The sequence below is a fragment of the Panthera leo genome, chromosome D1, assembly GCF_018350215.1.
Source record: "Panthera leo isolate Ple1 chromosome D1, P.leo_Ple1_pat1.1, whole genome shotgun sequence".
Taxonomy (NCBI): Eukaryota; Metazoa; Chordata; class Mammalia; order Carnivora; family Felidae; genus Panthera; species Panthera leo.
Genome location: NC_056688.1, coordinates 105,579,906 through 105,601,348, shown reverse-complemented (window position 1 = coordinate 105,601,348; position 21,443 = coordinate 105,579,906). Strand labels below are relative to the sequence as shown.

The following is a 21,443-nucleotide window of genomic DNA, read 5'->3' as shown; positions in this document are numbered from 1 at the left end:
CCAGCAGCAAAGAGGGCCGTGTGCCTGGCAGCCCGGTGGTCACAGGGGACTGTCGGAGCTGAGTGGTCCCAAAGCTCTGGCTGGACCTGCTGGGGAAGGGAGGGCTGAGCTCAGAGGACAGCCTCAACAGGGAGGCCTGGGGGTTCCGGCGGAGCAGGAGGGACAGGAGGAGGTGGACAGGGATGGTGGAAAGGAGGCAGGGAGAAGGGTGGCAGGAGCCAGAGGCAGGAGGGCAGGGGCTCGGTCCAGACACGTACCATGGGCACCTGGCCTCACTCCCCCCAGGGTGCTGGGGCCGGAGCAGGGCCAGAAGACAGGAAGTGGACACAGCAAAAGAGCTAACGGGCAGCAGAGAGGAACAGGAGGGGGGGATAGGTGCAGGGGAGGAGAGAGAAAAGAAACAGTCAGAGATAGCCCAGGAGCTGAGGTGACAGTGGGCAAACAGAGCCCAAGATCCCACGGTGGCCCTCTTTCCCCCGCCCCTCCCCCCATGCCCATTCCAACCTGGGCCCCTCGATGCCCTCTGACTCTCAGAGGCCCAGCTACCTAAAGGAGCACTGAACGGGCCCACGAGACACACTGGCTTCTGTAGGGACCGGGAAATGTCTGCCCCTCCTCCAGGGAGACCTTCCCAGCCACCCCTGCAAGCCTCCGGCAGGCCGAGAGCTGAAGCGCTATCCCCTTTGGAGGAGACAGCCTCCACGGCTCCTCTGACCCTGGGCTGCCCACCAAAGCCCCACCTGTCCTGGCGGCTTGGCCAGCAGCCAGGCCTCCGGGGACATACCCATCGGTTTCCACCAGGTCCTCCTCGGTGCGCAGGCTCAGCACATACAGTGTAGACATGGACACCACGCTGGGAACCACAGAAAAAGGGCCACTGTTAGAGCTGGGGCTACTGTCCCGGCCCCTCTCTCTAGGGCAGGGTCTGTGGCCCTTGGCTCCGGGGGTTGGGCTCGCGAGTGACAGTGAACGGTGCCTGCGAGTGGGTCTCCCCAGCCCCAGGGGCACGAGACCGAATGAGGCAGCCCACTTCCTTCCCTGAGACGTCCCTCTGTCCCTCCATCCCTCCGTGAGGTCTCCTCTCCCGGCCACATCTTCCCCTTCCCCCCGGGCCCGGGCCCAAGGGACAGCTCAACTTCCCCAGCCAGCCACCCCGGGAGCCCGGGGGACAAGTCACCTGAAGGCCATGACCACCACCAGGGCAATGATGGTTCCCTGCAGGAAGCGCTGGCTGATGCAGGCCTGGTCTGGGACCACAGATGACGACTGAGGACCGAGCGTGAAAGGGGAAGAAGCAGAAGAGGCCCAGACTGAGGGAGCCCATGGTCTCACTCAGTGTGGGCTCCGCCGGACGTGGGGGTGCTAAGGTCTGCTCGTTCCTACGGGGGAGGGGGGGGGGGCAGCGGGAGACGAAGGAGAAACGGGGCCAGAGGGCTAGAGAGCTGGGAAGCGAGGGGAAGGGCTTGCAGTCCGAGAGCCTGGAGGAGGAGGGCCCCGGTCCCACCCGCCTCCCATCCGCGCCCATCCTCACCTTGCTGGCCACCTTGGGGGGCCTCTTCTTGTGGGGGACGCTGCCCGCCCGGCTGAACTGGCTCCCTGCGTGGCTGCAGCAAGAGGGCCAGGGTCAGAGGTGCCTCTGGGAAAGGGGTCTGGCCCCCGCCTGGCCCCGCCCCCACCTGAAGGCACCCGAGCTGCCAGTGGACTTGAGGCTGTCCAGCCGCCGCAGTTTGGCCAGCTTGTGGCTCCAGCGCTCCAGCTCGTCGATGCGCGTCTCCAGGTTGTCCGTCAGCTTGCACAGCTCCTTCACGGCACCCACGTTCTCCATGAAGATGCGCTCCTGCCGCGGGCGGCCGGCACGGTCAGCCCCTGGGAACCCTGGGCTACCGGGAGCGGGACCCACGGCCGCCTGGAAGTCCTCAAAGCCTCCCTGCCCAGGTCGGCCTCGGCAGCCCCCAACTCCCCGCGCCTGCCTCCAAACAGCACCCCCGCCTCTGCACCTTTGCGCCGCCATCCGGCCAGCCCCTCCCACCCCTCCCCGCCGTCTGAACCCCGTCTCTCAGAGGCTCCCACCCTCTGATGAACGTGGTATCTCAGGCTTCAGCTCCTTATTGCTCAGCCAAGGCCAAGACATAGTACTACACGCTCCTTGATGCCCGGCCTCACGCCAGGTAGTTACAAACATCACCCTCACGCTCCGCTGTGTGTTTCAGCTTCTCAATAACCACCTGGGAAGGTCTTGGCAGTGGACTATCTCTAGCCTCCTTTCAAAGGGGAGGAAAATGATCCCCAGGGAGCTTCCTCTTGCTGTGGATCGCACAACCATCGTGTCGCCAAGTCCCCAGCTGGCCCTTGAACGCTCACCCCCTTTCCCCGGGGGCGGGGGGGGGTGGGCAGGGGGCTCCGGAGGCAGCATGAGAGAAGACTGGGCTGCCTGCCCCCTCTGCACTTCAGTGCCCCCAGTCTCTAAGTGGGAGATAACGCCCCAGCTGGTCCACCCACGGCCCTTGGGCTCTCTCCATCCCCCCACCCTGCAGACCTTGTTCACCACCAAGAAGTTCTCTATGGTTTTCCCATTGGCAAAGACCACGTCTCCAGTGTCCTTCACGGCCTCAGGCAGGATCTCCTTCACCTCCTGGGCGATGACACCTGGAGAGTGGGGGAGGGTGGGTACAGAACACCCACAGCGCCAATTATAACGCAAGGAGGGCCCCCAAGTTTGAAGAGGGCGAAATTCTGAGGGCTAGAGATTTGGGATCCAAGGAGCACTGGAGCAGGGGCCTCCCACAGACCAGTGTTCCGAAGGCTGCCGCTCCCTGGCTCCGGTTGTGGGGTTCCCTGGCCTGGGGGAAGGGTGGATTCCTGGGTGTAAGGCTCCCAGGGAAAGTGGGCCTGGACAGAGGCAGGATTCACCTAAGGAGCAGAGGATGCCGGGACCACCGTTCCTGGACTTCTAGTGTCCCGGGCACCCAGGGCTGAGGGGCGGGACTTCTAGAGGGCAGGATTCCTAGGCAGGGGTTCCAGGAGTCAAGGAGAGGGGTTCCTGGGAGTGGGGTTTCCAGCGGGCTGGGACAGAGTTGCCAGAGGACAGACACAGGGGGGGGGGTTACTGCGGGCGAGGCTGCTGGTTCTGGGACCCCAGCTCCCGTCGATGTAGCAGGTCCCTACCCGTCTCTGGTGCCGTGGCCTCGATGCCTGCGGTGGCTGCAAACTCAGGCTTGTATCTGTAGTGCACCAGCCGCATGCGTGAGATCCTCTTCAGCTGCTCCGTGGTGTCCACCTGCACGGGAACCGGGGCCGAGACTGAACCCCTCCCCTCCTGGGCCCGTCCGAAGTAGGCCCCGGAGCTCAAGACGGTGGGGACCCAGGGTCTGCAGTGCAGAGGGGAGACCTTGCACCAGGGTCGAGCTCCAGAAATCTAGAGCCGGCCTCCCCCATCTCCTTCCCCTGCAGCCCCGCCCTTCCATCTGGCCCCGCCCCCCCACGAGCCCCGCCCACACACCAATCCGCCCCTCGCGGCCCAGCCCTGCCCCCGGCCCCTCCCGCGGGAAACTCAGCTCTCCCCGCCGCACAGCCCCGCCCCTCGCCCACAGCCCCGCCCCCACCTCCTGCACGTGCTCCTTGGCCCGCAGGTCGGAGGGGTGCATGAGCGAGCCCATGACCTTGACATTGCCGTGCACGACCAACGCCTCGTCGGGTCGGTCCGTGTTGATGCCCACGCGGCCATGGTGGAAGACAGTGTCGGGCACCTGCGCCCGCTGCCACAGCACGTCGCTGTCACTCTCAAACTGGCCTGGGTTGGAGGCCTAGCACAAGTTGGGGTTGGATCAGTCCTAGGGGACGGGGCACCTGCAGTGCCCTGGGAAACCCTGCCGCCACTCCTCCCGCTCCAGGCAAGGGTTCTCACTCCACCATGCCCAACTTGAACCGACCCTGTCACTGTGGCACTTTTCAGTCGCTTGTGGGATCTCAGAAGGCTACCTAGGTCTTGTGTTCCTCCACGCTTGTGGCTCAGAGGGTGGGAACTCGCCCAAAGTCACACCACTAGCACCGAGTGGGATCAGCATTCTAGCTCCTGACCACCCCCCTCCCCCAGTACCCCGTATTCCTCCTGGGTGCTGTTTCTCCCAGCTCTGGGGAGGACTCTCAACCCCTTGGCTGGAGATGGCCCTCACCCTCACGATGATGCGCTCTGAGATCTGGGCAGCCAGCGTGTAGTTCTGGTTCTGTGCATGGGCCTGGAGCGCCACCACCAGCATGAAGTACCTGGGGTGCACAGGGGTTTAGAGGCACCCAGGGTCCTGCCCCACCTGCCCCTGAGCCCCAGCCACCCTTCCCAAGTCTGATGTTCAGTGCTGAGGCTCCTACAACCCCTAGCGGCCGGAGGAGGGGCGGGGGCATTCACAGCTCATCCCACAGAAGAGGAACCTGAGTCTCCACCAGGGGGCAGACATTCCCCAGGACCCACAGCTAGGAAACCTTTGAGCTGTTTCATCCAGAAGCCACGCTTCTGGTCTGTCTCATCCTTAAATCAGTTAGCCTGAGGTACGAGTCTCAGGTCTCTCGTCTGTAAAATGGGTCAGTCTGTGGGACACTGACTACAGGGTGGTGTCCTGCTGCCCTTCCTCCTCGGAAATGGAGGGCCTGCCAAGGCAGAGGTCAAGCCCGCTCACCTCTGGTCAGGGTTAGGTTTGCCCTTCTTGCGCATGTTGTTGGCGGTGGTCTCGCTGAAGTGCAAGCGCCCCACAGTCACCTTCGTGACCTGCTCAGGAGGCAGATTGACCCTGCAGAGGCGGGGGGTTGGTATTCAGCGGGCAGGGAGGGGGACCCAGTCAAGAATGTGTAGGAGGCAGACACTGGGGGTGCCAGCCGGGCCCCCTCAGCTCCCAGCCCAGCTCCAGGGTCAGCCCTCCCAGGTCCTCCCCCCTCCCCCCACAGGGCCAGACACTCACGTGACAGGGTTAAAGGGCCGCTTGCTTCGGTCGGACTGTGACTGCTCAATGTTGATGGACTGGTTCAGGGCCTCCAGCTGGGGGAGAAAGCAGGGCCCCCGAGGCAGATCAGGGCGAGGGGACCCCCTGGTTCTGCTGCCTGGTTCTGCTTCCCTTTACCCACTCGGCCCAGGCCTGGCCCAGCTGGACCTCCCCGGGAAGAGGGGCGGCCCTCTCTTCCACGAGGGCACAGATAGTCCCACCACTCCCCCACCTCTGCACACACCCACCCACACACGTATTCCACAGAAACACTCACAGCCCCCACGTCCACACCCGCGCACGCCCCGACCTCCTCGTACATATCCCAAGCGGTCCTCCATCAACACACACACACACACACACACACACACACACACACACACAAACCCGCTCACTCCCCAGACCCTCTCCCACTCTCACATCCAGTCCCCTTAACCCTTCTGTGAGCACTGGCTGAGCCAGGCCAAGGAGCCGGCTGGGCTCCCGGCACTGAAGGAAACACACCCAGCCGTCCCCCCAGGATGCGCAAGGGCTCCAAATCAACCCCTCCTGGGGGGTGCTGGAGGGGACTCAGGGCAAGTGTCCCCAGGGACCAGGGACCCCAGCAGAGTGACCAGGGAGGCCAAGGAACGGCCTGCCAGGAGAGGAGGGATGGACTGGGCATTCTCAGGGCATCCCAGAGAAACGGAGCTGCTTCCGGAAAGCAGGTGCTATGAACAGGCCCAGATGGTCTGGGGCACAGCAAACGGCAGGGCAGGAATGAAAGGCTGGATCCCAAAGGCCTTTGTGGGCTAAGCTTAGAAGTCATGGCTCTTTGCTGGGAGGGCACCAGGTGTCTCGGGGGAGCATGAGCTGAGCGCCAGAGTAGAAGCCGCTGTGGACGTTCAGAGAAGCGGCGGGGGACGGAGGGGGCATGTGGTCTGGTCCAGGGGGAGGCGGAGGGGAGACGTGAGAGGAGGGACCAAGGCGGGCAATGCCCTAGGAGAACAGCCAGGCCTGGTGCGTGAGCCTAGAGCGAGGGGTGAGTTGGCAGGGACTCCATTTGGGGGTGGGGAGCTAAGGCAGCCGACAGAGGAGTCAGGAGAAGCGTCTCTGCTGGGGGTGCAGACTTGGGGTCACAGGGTAGAGAAGGAATTAGGAAGCTTGAGGAGGCTGACGGGGCACAGGGACACTCACTTTGCCTCGGGGTCTCTCAGGCTCCCCCCGGCATTCCTGACTCGCCTCTGCTCCCCTCCCCTCCTGGCTGAGCCCCCAAACCTGCCTTCACTCCGTGCAGTTTCAGGTAGAAGCAGTCAAGGGGCTTGAGGCCTTCGGGCGTCTTGACGTACTTGGGCTCCCCCAGCATGCCGATATAGACTGTCACCTGAAAGTGGTTCTTCTTCTGGCACACGAAGGCGTCGTCGCCCACCGAAAAGTTGAAGCCCTTGTCAGCGTCCACGCGGTAGGTGAGCATGGGCCTGGGGGCAGAGGAAGGGACTCACTGGAGACGCCGCCCCCCCCCCCCCACCAAAGCTGGGCCTGGAATGTTCCTCCTACACGCCTGCATTCCAAAGCAGCTTCCTATCTGGTACCCCCGATCCTCAAACGACTCAGGCGGCTGCCCCCACTTCTCAGAAATGGAAACTGAGTCCCCAGAAGGATTTTGAGCTCAGGTCTGCCTCGGCCAATATTCTTTCCTCTACAAGGCTGGGACCAGCCCACCCTGGTGACGGGGGAGGCAGGGCAAGACCCCTGGGGCCCACCGCCCAGGCGTGAACTCCTGAGGAGGGGGCGCCTCATCACGCTTGGCTCCTTCCCAGAATGCTGCCTGAAGCCCCCTCCCTCACGGGAGATGGGGTGAGAGAGGGTGCGTCTGCAGAGCCTCACTGGCCTGACAGCTGGTTGCCATGGAAACGGTGGAACCAGGCGCCGGCTCTGAGCGCTGGCCCGGCCCCTGCCCACTGGCTTGCTCAAGCCCCCAAAGTCCTCATTCTGACTCTTCCCTCTGCCCAAGTGGGGAGAGGGGCACTCTGGGAGGCCGGGACTCGGCCTCGGTTTACCCGTCTGTTGCCGGGGAAGTATTCCAAGTAAGGATCCTTTGGGGGACCTCTAGGTGGCAGGAAAGGGGGGCAACCGTTGGCCCGTCCTTACCCAGGTCCCCAGGCACAAGCAGTACCCTCCCCAGCTCCCCCGGTGCCTGGGGCCTGCCTGGAGGAGGATGGGAGAAGAGAATGCTTCCAAACTTGGGGGAAGAGTCTGGCTAACTTCTACGGGAAGGCCTGGGGCTCCACCCACCTGCCTGCCCCAGGAGAATACCCCGGAAGTACACGGGCCACTCTGGGGGCCTCAGCTGCCAGCTTCCTGGCCTTAAGGCCTGGAGTGGCAGGGCTGGCCCAGAAAGCATGGTGGTAAGAGTGGGGGGTCCTCACCAGGCCATAAGGGCGGGATCCCTAAAGACGTCTCCCCCAGCCCTGGCAGGGCCTCAAGGGGTACTTCAGCCACTACAGCAGCTGGACCGCCGCCCCCCCCTCCCCAGCCCTGAGGGCTTCTGGCTAAGAATCCCACATGGCCTGGGGTACCCGACTCGGGGAGACTGGTCTGTTCCACCCTGCCCAGGCCTGGCAATGTCGCGGGGACTTGGTGAGCGACGCTCTCACCTCCACGGAACTTCGACAAGAGTGAGGGGGGTGGACCCAGAGTGCTCCTGGCCTGGTCCCAGGAAGTTGAATCCACATGGGTGGGTGCTGAGGGAAAGCTAGGAACGCCCGGACAGCCCGTCCTCCCCCACCCCCTCATCCCCCCCCCCCCCCCCGCCAGGGAGGGGGCTGCTGGAAGGGCCCGGCCAACACAGCTTCCTGCTACCTTCCTGGAATGCAGGAGTGGAGGAGGCGGACGAGAGGAGGAGCCAGAGAACACCCATCCACCCACGTCTCCCTGCCTGGGCTCCCACCGGCCCCTCCCTGGTGGACACCACCTTCTGAAGGAGGCCTTGGGCTGGCCCAGAAGTCCGGAACCCCGAGTTCCAGTCCCGGCTCTGCCCTGAGCCTGCTTTTCCACTGTAAACCGGGACCACCCGGTACCCAGTGTGCTCCCAAGCCCCGCTCTAGGACCGTGATGCCAGGGCTGGGGGCGGGGGGCGGGGTCCCCGGATACGGTGACCGGTGACCGGGAGGGGTGGGGGCGGGGCACAGGTCACTCACAGCTCCTTGTAGTTTGCGTCGTACAGCGTTGCCCACTTGTTCTGCTGATGTGGTTGCCACTTGATGGATTGGTAGTTGGGATCCAGGTAGGAGCCACTAAGGCTATCATTGTCCTGCAGGAGACCTGGAGGGAGGGAGCGCCCATGTGGGCCCTGCGCCCCACTCCCCAGCTTCAAGGGTTGGCTCCCTGTGAGGTCCAGCAGGCCAGGCACGTACCTGGTGAGGGTGCACCCGGTGGGTGCCAAGGTGGCGTCTGGACCCGGGCGATGCTGAGGGGCAAGGAGCCGGGGCCGGGGGAGAGTGGGCCCTGGGGAGGCCAGGGTGGGGAAGGGGCTCGAGCTGGGTGCGGGGGCAGGGTCGTCGCGGTCCCGGGCTCCTGTTTGATCATTCCATTCAGCATCTGGGCATTAAGGGTGTTGGGAGGTGATTCGGAGTGCTTCCTCTTCTTGGAGGGGTGTGTGGGGAGCCTGGGGGCGACACGGGTGCAGGTCTCGGGGGGCTGGCTCTTCCTGAGCCCCCTCCCACTAGGCAATAGTCTTCTTCCCCTCTTCAACCTGTTTCAGCAGGATTTACCTAATCCAGAGGACACCTCCTCCAGGAAGCCCCTGGGCTTTACCTTCTCACTGCCGCCCCCCCATCACTCTGTGTTGTCATTCTCTATTTCTGTCACTCCTCCCTTCTCCTGAGATTACGGAATTCAAGGAGGGCAGAGGCCACACCTGACTTGTCGGTGTGTCCCCATCATGCCCGGCGATAGGCCTGGTGCACAGCATCCTCAGAATCGTTTGTGGAATGAACAAGTCGGTCCCTTCCCTGTGGTGTCACTCTCAGTGCCACTCTTCATAGTTGGGGGCTCCACAGAGAGCAGCCTCCATGGTCAGAAACAAGCCACAGAAGGCATGGGCCACGAAGGGTGGGAAGGAGAGTTTCTTGGGGAGGAGGCTGCGGAATCTTGGCTTCAACGAAACCTTTCACGACATCTCAATGTGTCAGATAAATAGATAAAAAGATAATTCTGCTGGTTGGAGTCAGAATGGGGTGCTTGGGTCTATGGCTCACCCTTCCGCAGGAGGCCCAGGACTCCACGATCGGGTTAGAAAGTCCCTGGTGTCTGGGTAAGGATACAGCCTGAGGTTCAAGTCCTGGCTCTGCCCCTTCCTAGTTTCACGACCTGGGCAGGCGTTTCCTCCCCTGGGAGCCCCAGTTTACCTATCTGGGCAATGGGGGTGGCCATGCTCACCAAATAAGGTAGTCGTAAGCGCTTGGCCGTGGCTATAAATCTCCAGCAGGTTTCTGGGCACATATGCATACGTGTGCTGACCCTCATCTCCTGGGGTCAGAGCCTTCTGCCTTCCTGGTTCGTCCCTGTCCGTACCTCCATCTCTGTCCTGCCTTCTGCTGCCCTGAACCCCGACCCCCAAGCCCACCTGCCCGAGTCTTACTCAGCTCCGTGCTGATTCAACAGCTGGTGTAGCATCTGGGACTGCTGTGTGTGGTGGAGATCCGTGGGCACCAGCCCCTGCCCCATGGCAGCGTAGGGGGGCATCGGGGGCTCGGCCTTCATGTACAGGTCCCGCTGCAGGACAGGGTAGTGAGGCGGGGGTGGCGGGGGCGGCGGAGGGCCTGGGAGGTGGGCTGGAGGTGGAGGTGGGTGCTCCAGGCGGGAGGGCACTCCCACGTGGCACAGGGACTCAGGGGTAATGGTGCGCAGGAGATGGGGGTCTGCAGGAGAGATGGGGGGCATCAGAGACCTACCTACATCACGCAGGTTCCCGGGCACCAGCTCTCCCCCCACCGGCAGGGTCTCCTGATTCCCACCTTCTCCTGAACCAAGCCCCGGGGCTGCCCTCCCACCAGCCCCACGTGGGAGGAGGGCTGGGCAGCCTAGAGGCTGGCCACTAGAGGCCTGGGCAGGGAGACAAGACCCTGTCCAGGGGGCGGGCTGCTTCCCCCCCCCCCCCCCCCCCGGTCCTAATGGGGTCCTGCCCCCAGACCGGGCTGCCCTCCCTGGGGAGGGCCTACATCCCAAGGTGCTCCCCCAGCCCCCTCTCGGGCCTCATCTTCCTCCGGGCCTCCAGGAGAAGTCTCTCGGGACCCCCAACACAGTCCTGAGGCAGCCCTCCTCCACCAGGAAGCCCCTCCAGCGGGCTCCCAGGGGCCAGCCCCCCAGCTCCCTTTGTTCCCCAGGAGGCATTCCAGAAATGTTTCTGGTAAGATAAACAGAACTCTTGACCCCTCTCTGGGCTGTGGGGAGAAGGCTGCCCGCGCTCCTTCTGTTCTTGGCCACCTGGGGGCCGCTGCACCCCTGGCACCCCCCCAGGGGGAGGTGGGCCCTGCGGGCCGGCGACGCCTGTACTCAGGCTGCACCCACAGCCTTCCCCAGCCGTCCACTTACCGCCGAAGGGCGCGTCCATGATGGCGCAGGCGGGCAGGCGGGTGGCATCACCGGCAGGGACACTTGCTCAGAGGCAGGGCCAGGCTCCCCACCCGCCCGTGGGGAAACAATAGCCAGCGCCGGGGAGTATTTGACCAGCGATAATCTGGGCCTGTTGGGCGGCCGCTGGCCCCCTCCCTCCCTCGCTCCCTCCCTCCCCGATAAGGCCGCCCCAACCACTTGCCCAAACCCCAGAGGGGGAGGGCGGTGCCCGCTGGACTCACCATTCACCTGCTGGGGGGAGTAGGCCTCGGAGCCCGAGTCTGGGGGAGAGTCCGGCAGTGTGCTGCAGGAGCAGGAGGAAGGGGCTGCTGGGCGGGCAGCACTTCGGTGGGGCAGGGTCCCAGAGGCCCTAGAGGCTGGAGGCACTGGGGTCTCCTCGCTCCCGCCCTCAGGGGAATTTCTCTGCACCAGCCACCTTGCCTTGCCAGGCAGGGCCTGGGGCTGAACTCAGGCAGCGGGTCTTGGGCTCCTCCCACCCGGCGTCCCCTCAGACCTACTGGGCACTTGGGGACCAGGAGCCAAGGTCCCCGGTGATGGCACAGGGATTCAAGGACTCCTCCCAGATGCAGAGGCCAGGCTGGCTCCTCCTTCCCACACCCGCTGAAGCCCCACTTTCCAGAAACTCTAAGGGGCTCCAGGGGGCTAAGCCCGGAGAGATTCAGTGGGGGTCACCATGGGCAGGTGTGGGCCAGGCAGGGAGCCAGCTCCGCCAGGCCTGGGTTTATTTTTCTCTTGCAGGTTCTGTTTTATCAGCGGCTCAGGCAAAAGGAACAAACTCAGGCCTGAGAGACCAACATGTCCTGCGCGAGCCCTGCACTCGCCCGCTGAGGGGAGGCTGTGGCCAAGCAGGGATCCTGCTCTTTGGCCGTCCTGGTCCCCGCATCTGGAAAGACTGCCCACCACTGGGCCCAGGCAGCTGCCTTGAGGCAGCGAGCCCTCATGGCCACAGCCCCGGGCTGATTCTAGAGTCCTCAGGCTCCCCTGAACGAGCCACCCACCCAACCCCTCAGGCTAGGCGAGGATGACCCAAAAGGCCACAGGGGCTGAGTTCTCGGTAGCCCTCAAGGCCACTAGGGCTGACTGGGGTCTCTGCCCTGTGACCCCCATCTCCTGCCTGCTCTCTGTACTCCCCTGACCGTGGCCCCCGGTCTCTCTAGTGTGTAAAAGGTCTCTGACACCCTCTGGTCCCTGCAGTGAAACGCCCCAAGTCCATGGGACCTTGTATTCTTCCCTCATAACTCTTCGTGTTGCTCATGAGTCCTCGATTTGATGATTTTTTGATTAACAACCCTCTCTCCAATCAGGCCGTGGGATCTACTACAGGAGGGACGTGTTTGTCTTGTCTGGCACCTAGAACAGGGCCCAGAAGGGGCAGGGGCAGCGAGAAGCCCTGGGTCCCTCCCTGGAGCAGCCCGGGCCACATGGTCTCTGTGCAGCTCTGGGCGAGCCCTTTCTCTCCCGGGACGAAGGGCCCCGGTGTGCCATTCGCATCCAGCTGAGGGGGAACAGATCTTTACCGCCAGGCGAGCTGGTTTGGGGGTCCCCCAGGAGCTGGTGCCTGGAGAGGGTTGATAAGCTTCCACAAACAGAGCCACAGGGCACAGCGGCAGGCACCCAGCAGGTGCTTATTACGCGTTAGTTCCCTTTCCTAGTCTTTGCCCTTCAGGGTCTGGGCGTCGGGACAGGTTCGCGGCAGATGTCTGCCCTGCTGTGGCAAAAGCTAACCCCAAACACAGCAGCTCGCCTCCACTGCCTCCCTCAGCAAGCCAGGAGAGCTTCGGTCCCCGCCCCCCCCCCCCCCCCCACCAGGCACGTCCCCGTGCTTCCTCCCCGTATCTCCACAGTCCCGGAGGGGAAAGCATTTTGAACTCAGCAAAGACACTGAGGCCCTGACCGAGGCTGTGGGTCACCCAGCCAGAGGCTGGAAACGGTGGGGCTGAAGGAAGAGCCAGGCTGTGTGAATGGTGACCCGCCCCCAGCACTCTACACTTCTCCTACCCAAAGACAGGGTCCCCTGCTCCTGCGCCAGGCTGGGGAACCCAGAACTTTCTTCGAGCCCCTCTGCAGAACCCAGGAGACCCATGTTCCTGTCTGTCCTCACGAGAGTGTGTCTGTGGGCTGGCGGCCGCGTGCACACAGCCAGGTGACAGCCAGGCCCAGGCTGAGCCCCTGGGTCAGGCTGCTGGCGTGGACTCCTCGGAGAGAGGAGGGAACGGGCCTGGGAGGCTGGCTTGGGTCGGGGGAGCTTCAGGTACCATATCTGTGCCATCGGCCGACCCCCTGTGGCCACAGTAGCTAAGTGCATGAGTGGATGGGCCTGGCCCAGTGAGGGGACTTTGTGTGCCCTGCGCGTGTACATGTGTGTGCTTGCGTGTATCCGTGGAGGCAAACAGCGGTGCCTCCAGGCTCACCCCCTCCCTCCCCTCTTGATGCAGCTGTCAGAGAATTTTCTAGCCCTCATCACTCCCCTGCTCAGGGTCCTCTGTGGCTGCCCAGCGCCTGAGAACAAAGCCGTGAGTCCCTCCTCAGCCACCTCACCTACCCACCCACAGGGCAGGCCTGGGCCAGCACCTCCCAGGCCCGCAGCCACTGCCCCCGCCCCCCACCCCCGTGAGCCTGGCCCCTCACTCACCCTGGGGCATAGGGAGCCTTGGGCTCTGCCTTGATGGGGGGCCCAGAGCCCCCCAGAAAGGGCTTGGGAGCAGTGCCCATGGCATTGTTGTTGTTGCAGTTGAGGGGGGCGCTGTAGCTCGGGGCGGGGAGGGGGCCGTGGCGCCCCGGGGAGGGTCCGCCCCCAGAGGGGCTCAGGTGGTGGCCCCCGCTGGAGCCCGGGATGGCCGGCTGCCCGTGGGGGTAGGAGGCCGCACTGGCTGGAGCAGAGATGTCGGGGAAGCAGCTGTAGAAAAGGGAAGAAGCTCAGCGCCAGCCGGGCCCCCAACCCCTCCCGAGGCCGCCCCCCCTGCAGGGCAGCCGAGTCAGTGGATGGGAAAAGAGGGGGAGCAGGCTTCAGACACCTTCCAGGTGAAAGGTGGAGGCCAGAGGGTGGGGGTGGGGCCAAGGCCGTCTCAGGGCCACTCACAGGTCAGAGGCATCCTCCTTGCTGATGTACTCCTCCAGGATGCTGGTGTCGATGTTGGAGGGCTCCAGGGCACCATTGATGTCGTGGCCTGCAGGGGAGGGGCAGATGTGAGCCAAGGGAGGGGTCCAGCTGGGCCCTCCCCTCCAGCTCTCTGCAGGCTGGACCCCATATGCCCCCAGGCTCCTCCCCATCTGTGTATCTGAGTTCGGGGGTGACGGGTGGGGCGGGGGGGAGAGTCCTTCAGTGTCCATCGCCTGACGTCCCTCCAGGAGGCACCTCATTGGTGACACCTCCCCTCACCCACCAGGCTGCCTGGCATTGTCCGAGGAGGGGAGGGGCCCAGAGCACAGACCTGGGACAGACCAGCCACTTCCTGTGACATGAGCAAGTCCCTCCTCTTGTCTGTAAAATGGGGTAACCGTCCTAAGGTGTTAGGGGGTGCTATGAGGAGGAAGCAAGGTACTTTCCTGAACTGAGTGCCCAGCGGATGCCCACCACCCTTGATGACTGGGCCCAGACTCGATGATTCTGTCCTGTCCTGCCCCCCTCCACATGGCCCAGCTGGTGGGCATGGCTGGGCTGGACCACACATGGGCGGGGGGGAGGGGGGGTCCATGGGGCCAGGGGAGCCTCTGTATCAAGCCCCAGCTGCAGATAGACAGGGAGTGGGGACTGGAATCTGAAGTGCCCAGCCCAGCCTCTTGTAGAGCTCATCACCCCCATAAACAGGGGCCGGGGGGCCCAGCCCTGCCCTGCTGTTCCAGAGGGCCCAGAGAGGCAGGGCTTGCCTGGGCTCACAGCAGGGAATGATGGCGGCCAGAGCTCTGTTCCTACACCACCCTCCCTCCTGGGCCCTCCCTGCTGGCCCCAGCCCCACAGAGGGGAGGGACTCACAGAAAAGGCGCCCAGTGCTCTTGAGCATAAGCAAGAGAGGAGAGGGGGAGGCGCTGGCCTTTCCCCTCCCAGGGTCACCTTGCTGGGGGGGAGCAGGAGGGCGGGGTGATAAGGGGGCTGACGTAGGAGATGCGTCAACCCCGATAATGGAGGACGGCCCCACCCACACTGCTGACCTGGGCTGGCCAGCCCCACTGAGGCAGGAGATGCCCCTCCCACAGGCCCCTGGAGCCACGAGCCTGGGGTCTGCACCTCATGCCCTCTCCCTGGTGAGCCCTGGGGACAGTTCAGGCAGATCCACGAACAATTCCCGGCCTTCCTCCTTCCCACTGCGTGACCTTGAGCAGGTCACATACCCTCTCTGAGCCTCAGTCTCCTCATTAGTAAAATGGGGCCATGAAAAGCTAACCTTCCACAGGGTCAAATATGAAACAAGTTAAGGTCTGTAAGGTGCCTGGCATATAATGGGTGCTCAGCAAACCGAGTGGCTGTCCTCACTTTCTAGTCCCCAGAGCCCTGGGGTCCCCGGGAGCCCCTGGCCCAGGCCCCTCCCTGGCCCCAGCCGGTATTTCAAGAATGCTGAGCCCCGCTTAGGTGATTAATGAGTGGCTAAGCCCTCCTAGGAGTCACGCGCTGCCTGGGACAGGCCCTCCTGCTGGCCCCCACCCCTGGCTCACCCAGCTGGGAACCAGGGACACCCAGCAAGCACTGCCAATGGCCATCCAGGGCCCTGTGCGGCCAGGGCACGCGAAGCTTCTCAACCTGGGAGTGACCAGTCTGCACATCGAGGTTCTAGAATGCCCGTCCACGCGCCAGCTCCCACCCCATCCTTCCCTGTTAACTGAAGATCCCGTTTATTGAATGCCTGCTGTATGCCAGGCACTTGTGGGACGAAGGACATTAATAATCACAGGAGTTTATTATATGAGAGCCATCCCGCGGCTTCTCTGTGTGCAGCGTTACTCTTAACCCTCCCGACCTGGAACGGTGATGATGGCAAAGGACAATGATCATGACAGCGGCTCGTGCGGACCAAACGCCTACCGGGTCCCGGCACTGTCGGGTTTATCTACCAATCGTCCCTGCAGACTTAGCGTTACTGGCATCATTTCCTTTTTCAGGGAGGTCAAGTGTCTTGCCCAAGGCAGGGAGCAGGGAGGATTCAAACCCAGGCACAGGGGCCTGACTCCACGGCGGGGGGCGGGGGGCGGGGGGGGCGGTGGGACGGTGTGGTTGGTGGTCACTGAGACTTCCTGACCACCCTGGGCTGCCCCACCTGATGGACTGGGGGGTTCCTCAAGGGACGGGGAGGGAGGGGGCACTGAAGCGTGACCCCAGCCCTGGCTGCTGAAGCTGCAGGATTTTGAGACTGAACTTGGAATCTGCAGTGAATGATGGGGTGATGGAGTCATGGTGTTGCTCTTTATAATAGGCCAGGCGCCCTCCTCCCCCTCCTCTGGCCAGGAGAACTCCTAATCACCCCTAATCCTCCTGCCCACCTCCCTTGGGGTGGGGGGGGCCTCAGGCAGAGGCATCCTGGGAGACCCTAACGAGAACCAGATGTGGTTGAGGGGAGGAGAGACCCTCCCGTGCCAGGGGCCGGGAGGACCGGGAGGACAGAGGAGGGAGGAGGGAGCCACTGGGGCAGGGTGGGGGTGGGGGCTTGCCAGAGCCCAGAGACTCCTGAGGCCCCCAGGAACCCAGGAGAAAGACATCAGAATATCCTTGGGGGTCCCCGCCCTGTTCCCAGAAGGGCCCTGGAACACTCTGGAGCCAACAACAGATATCTGCCAGGCAGGAAGCTAAGGGAGTCCCCCTCCTGCGGATCCTAAGTCCTCCCAGGGGGATGGAGAGGCTGCCCAGGACCCCACCATCCGAAAGTGGCACCACCGGGTCCCAGACCAGCATCAAACCCTCCCACAACTTCCCACTGCTCGGGAAAACCAGAGCCCTCCTTGAGATCCAAGGCAGCCCCTGCCCCCCCACTCTGCCTGCCGCCTACAGCCTCATCTCCTAACCCTGAAACCCTCTGCCTCTCTCCAGCCCGGGGCATGTGCACATACTGTTTCCTCTGCCGGAGGAAAGTCCATTCCTAAGCGCGCTTGAGGTTTGGGCTTAAATGTAAGTTCCTCCAGGAGGTCACCTCTGATTCCCTCTCTCTTGAGTGGCGGCCTCCTTTCTCCTGGGCTCCTTACTCTGCTGCCTAGTGCAGACCTCACAGGTGGGCAGAGGTCCGTCCACTGCCCACCCGCTGCCCACAGCTTACTCACCGGGTGCCCACACTTTATACGGTTCACGTCTAAGTCCCAAAACAACCCTACAGGAGAGGTGGTTTCCTTGTTCTTCATCTTACAGACGAGGAAGCAGGCTCAGGAAGGAGAAATGCCTTGCCCTTGGCCTACAGGCGTGGGACCTGGGATATGAGACCGGCCCTGCTCTGCCTCTCTGGGATATAAGCATCTAAGCATACAGTAGGCATGCAATAAATGTCCATGGAATGGGTGAGCAAAGTGGCAAGCGAGAACTAGAACCAGGCCTGCCTGCCGCTGGGGACCTCTACCCGGCCGCGCTATGCTCAGGGTCCAGAGCTAGACGGTGGCGGTGGCGGGAGTGGGGGGGGGGGGGGGGTGGCTCCAGGTACCGCCCCTGCCCTGCTGAGCTATGCGCCCCAGCTGCTCCTCATTAATTAGGCCCTTTATTACCTGCTTTTAACAGGAGCCAGACACTGCCCTGTCCCAGGAGGCTGGGAATAGGGACTATGGGGAAAAGACCCTCCCCTCTTCTCTCCTCCTCGCTTTCAGGCCACCCAGCTGGGCAGAAGAACCGAGGGGATACAGGCCAGGTGCAGGATGAGGGTGTGGGGAGCCCAGGTGGTCTCCCACCCTGGACCCCTCCCTTTCCCCCCTCCTCCCGCTCATGACCACCCCCCCACCAGCTGTGGCCGCTGGCTGAGTCTCGGCCATTGTCCCAGGGAACGGGGGAGGGTGGGGACCCGGCACAGTGGGAGGCTTGTGCCCTGCCCACACCTCCCCCCCAGCCGTCAATGGGGCACTTGTCAATTCATGTCCCAAACATGGCGGAAATCCCGTCGGCCACGTGGCTGTGGGCAGGGGAGGCCAGGGCCTAAGGATGCTGGCCAGGCCTAGCTGATCAGAACCTGGGGCTGACGGGGGCCAAGGCCCAAGCCTGTCCCCGCCATGCTCCTGAGGAGCGATCCCAGGCCTCTGAATCTGAGGGCACCCTGGCTCCAGGCGGATGGCTGGCAGCCAGGATGGCAAGGGGTCAGGGGACTGCTCACCCTAGCACCCCCATGATGCCCCAAGGGACTCCTAAGGTCAGGGAGGCCCAGCTGCTCATGTGGGTCCCCCTTCATTGTCTTGGACCCTTGGTAAGTGAGCTGACCTCCCTGAGTCTCAGCTCCCTCTCTCTCAAGTGAAGCAGGGACCCCCGCATCACGGAATAGTCATGAGTCTTTGACGAGATGGTAGGAAAGCTCTTCCCTCCCGGAGGCCATTCCTCAAATATCATTCATTGTTGTTTCCATCTCTCTTGGGGCTCCCCTCTCCTCTCCTGCCCAGGCTGTACCCCTCTCCCCCCAAGCCTCCCCTCCTAACTGCGTATCTGCTCCAGAGAGCCTCTGGGGGGGCCTCCAACTTCCTCCTGAGTCCCTCTGAACCATGACCCGTCCGCTGATATTCCGGTGCATACAGAGCCAAGTCCGGCCTCCAGACTTTGGCTCTAGCCCCCCACCTCCACCCCGGCGGGTTAGCCTTCTGTGACCGCCTGTCTGCCCCAGCAGCCCCTCCTCAATCACAGAGGGCCCCCAGTACTGTCACTTATATCCCAATATTGACTAAGTTACTCAACATGCTCCAAACTAGTTCACTCTGGGACCGGGCACAGTAGGCTCTCACCTCCTTTGGTTTGAACTTTCTATCTTTATTAATATGATCAGTGATTAATACAATCACTGCTAGCCGTCCCCGCTTCAGGCTTCAACTTATGACCAGAGCCTTCTCACACACAACGTCTTCAGGTCAGATGCTTGATTTTGCAAGCCACCCTTTGCATTTTGCATCAAGTCCCCGGTTAGCTTGGGGCTGAATGATAAGGATATGGCTCTTAAGCCACTGCCATCAGGTCCTTCGATCTGAGCCACCGTTGCCTTTACTCCCTCTCAATTTCTTGCCAAAAAATGCAGAAGAACCTCATCTCCTCCAGGGGACCTGGAATCTTTAGCTACCCTTGGGCTATACCTATGTTCTCCCTTGGTCCCCACACTTGTGGGGTAGCCACGGGCTACCACCCTGTCCTCAGGTCGACGCAAGGCTCACAGTCCCAAGATGCTCCCAAGCCAGGTCCAACAGAACTGAGCCCAGAAGCTGCAACCTGTTCTGTGTATGGGAACCCACACGCGTCCCCAGGGATCTTCAGTTTGCTCTGGGGACCCCCAGCCCTGAGTCTACAGGGCCAAGTTAGCTCCCACCCGATGGCCCCATCCCACTCCCACAGGGACCGGGGCAGGCAGGCTGGGGAGGGCCCTCCCCACAGAAGCAGAGTGGAGACCCTGCAGCTTGGGGGGAAGGCCAGTGACCCACGTCCATCTGTATTCACACACCAGCACGTCCCACACACAGGTGTGTGCCCAAGGGCCCAGTGACGCACACATGATCTCGTACAGACGCACAGGCACACACACACACACACACACACACACACACGGGGGCTTACCCTTCTCATGCTGACACACACGTGCACATGCCGGCAGGCTCCACATGTGCCCATTCATTCATCCATTCAAACGATCAATGAGCATATATCATGTGTCAGGCACAGTGCTTGGCTCTGGTACGATAATGAACAAAACAAAACCTCCTGCCCACAAGGAGCTGACATTCTGGAGGCAGAGTCAGAGGACTGGATGGGTAAAAACCCATAGCATTTAGAAGGTGACAAATGTTATGGAGAAAATAAAGCGGAGGGAGGGAGTTGGGATGGCAGGAGGGCAGGGATGCGCTGCAATTTTAAATAGGACAGTCAGGGACGGCCTCGCTGAAAAGAGCTAGGAAGGTGGTGAGCCACGTGGACATCTGAGAAGAGCATTCCGGGCCCATAGGGAGCCAGTGCAAAGGCCCTGAGGCATGAGCATGCCTGTGCATGTTCACATACTAGCACATTTCCCAGACTTGAACACGGGTGCACACAAGCGCTCACTGACCCAATGGCAGGCCCAGGCCAACCCCCCTCCCGATCAGGTCTAGCTGGAGCCAGATCCAAAAGAGCCAACTCAGTGTCACAGACTCCCAGCTGCCCCCTCCCCTCCCCCAGGCCACAGACCGCGGCGGGGGGGGGGGGGGGGGGGGGGGGCGGGGAGAACCACAGAGTGGGGAAGACAGCTCAGGGACTGAGATGGCGAAGAGGGCAGTGAGAGAAGGCCCCAAGGGAGCAAGGGTCCCCAAACTCCATGGAGGGACAGAGGCCGTGGCCGTGCAGCCTGAGGGCTGGAGAGCCCTAGGTCCTACAGAGACAGGGCTTTCCCCCTGATGCAGGCTGGAGGCAGGCGGAGGACAGGACGCGCTGGAGCAGCCATATGCCAGGCCAGGGGAGGCTCTGGACCCCACTGCCCCCATCCCAGCCGGCGTCGTGCCCTTCCCTCCCCTCCCCCTCCAGGCCTTGGCCGTGGGGTCTCACTGCTTGCGTCACACAGCCTTGACCGGACGCGTGAGGACTCTGAGGGTCCTAGAGGTCAAGCGGCTGAATGGAAGTCACCTCGCCCAGCCACTGGCGGTGGGTCAGGAACCTCAGCTCTGGAGGACAGTCTCCTGACCCAGGATCCCGCTTCTGCCCTGCTGCGGCCACCCTGAGCGAGCCTGACCCGTCTCCTTCCTCTCCTGCCTCGGCACCTCCCTCTCAAAAATAAGAGGGCACCACTCCGCTCCCACAGAGCCCCAGGACTCCCGGGGAGGCCGCTTATGCAAAAACCTCCGGCCTGGGTGCGGCAGGCAAAGACAAAGGACAGTCAGCCCCTTCCCCTTCCCCATCCCCCCACACCCCTCCCCGCCAGCCCAAGGCCCAAGTTCCCCATCTCCGAGATGCAGGGTGGGGCCCCAGCTGGAGGCTGGAAGGAGCGCCAGACCTGCACGAAGCTGGGTCCCTGCGTGCAGAGTGCATTCAACGAGGCTGGGAGAAGCGGCCCAGAACGGGTGAGGGGCTTTCCCCAAAGCACACAGCGCCAGCCACAGGCCCCGGCCCAAGGTGGGGCACCGACCTACGCCCGCGCCTGAATCGACAAATCCTCAAAGTGGGGAGCAGAATACCTACAGTGAGCCTGTCGAACTCGGCTGGGCAAGCCCCTTGGGACAATAATCGCAACCCAGGCTGCCGCAGTCCCCACAGAAACCCTGAGCAGTGGGTACTGTGACCCCAAGTGCATTCCCATTTTAAGGATGAGAAAGTGGAGGCACAAAGGAGTGCGGTGACAAGCCCAGGAGAAGGGCGGTGGGCAGGCAGCGGAGCCAGCGACAGACCCTGGCAGCGCCCCCCTCCAGTGAGTGCATCAGGCCATTACACCACCCAACACCTGCCCCTAACCCTGGGGCTACCCACACCCAGGGGCAGCGGGGGCTGAAGACTTTCATAGGGGAGGCGACGTCCCCCCCATACACACCCAGGCTGTGAGGGAAACTGAGGCCCAAAAGAGGGGGCCGTGATGAGGAAGAAGGTGGAAGAAAGGGCAGGCAGCCTGGGTAGGGCAGGGCCACCCCCGGTTAATGAGCCAGTTAATGATTTCTGCTCCCCGTTCTTATCAGAGGGCAAAGTCCAAGGGCAGCAGCCAATCAGAGTCCTGCCGGGCTGTTACCCAGCAGCCTCAGCTGCCAGAACCC

At 62.9% G+C, this 21,443-nt stretch overlaps 1 protein-coding gene across 10 annotated transcripts in view; it reads right to left on the bottom strand.

Moving 5' to 3' along the window:
- Positions 1–21,443, bottom strand: part of MYRF (myelin regulatory factor) — a 32,407-nt gene that overhangs the window by 6,128 nt on the left and 4,836 nt on the right. For 5 of the 10 annotated variants that reach the window (XM_042905972.1, XM_042905975.1, XM_042905974.1 and 2 more), the window contains exons 2-19: positions 13,666–13,753; positions 13,219–13,482; positions 10,808–10,869; positions 9,592–9,871; positions 8,366–8,616; positions 8,150–8,273; positions 6,232–6,427; positions 4,950–5,026; positions 4,671–4,781; positions 4,173–4,263; positions 3,603–3,803; positions 3,166–3,277; positions 2,537–2,646; positions 1,677–1,837; positions 1,532–1,604; positions 1,178–1,266; positions 785–853; positions 1–89 (exon numbers count right to left, since the gene is read on the bottom strand). In XM_042905972.1, coding sequence (XP_042761906.1) covers positions 1–89; positions 785–853; positions 1,178–1,266; positions 1,532–1,604; positions 1,677–1,837; positions 2,537–2,646; positions 3,166–3,277; positions 3,603–3,803; positions 4,173–4,263; positions 4,671–4,781; positions 4,950–5,026; positions 6,232–6,427; positions 8,150–8,273; positions 8,366–8,616; positions 9,592–9,871; positions 10,808–10,869; positions 13,219–13,482; positions 13,666–13,753 — 2,448 coding nt within the window. Of the gene's footprint in view, positions 90–257; positions 339–784; positions 854–1,177; positions 1,267–1,531; positions 1,605–1,676; positions 1,838–2,536; positions 2,647–3,165; positions 3,278–3,602; positions 3,804–4,172; positions 4,264–4,670; positions 4,782–4,949; positions 5,027–6,231; positions 6,428–8,149; positions 8,274–8,365; positions 8,617–9,591; positions 9,872–9,904; positions 9,975–10,544; positions 10,662–10,807; positions 10,870–13,218; positions 13,483–13,665; positions 13,754–21,443 lie in introns of those variants that run through there. The other 5 variants (XM_042905981.1, XM_042905973.1, XM_042905978.1 and 2 more) reach the window with 5 other exon arrangements.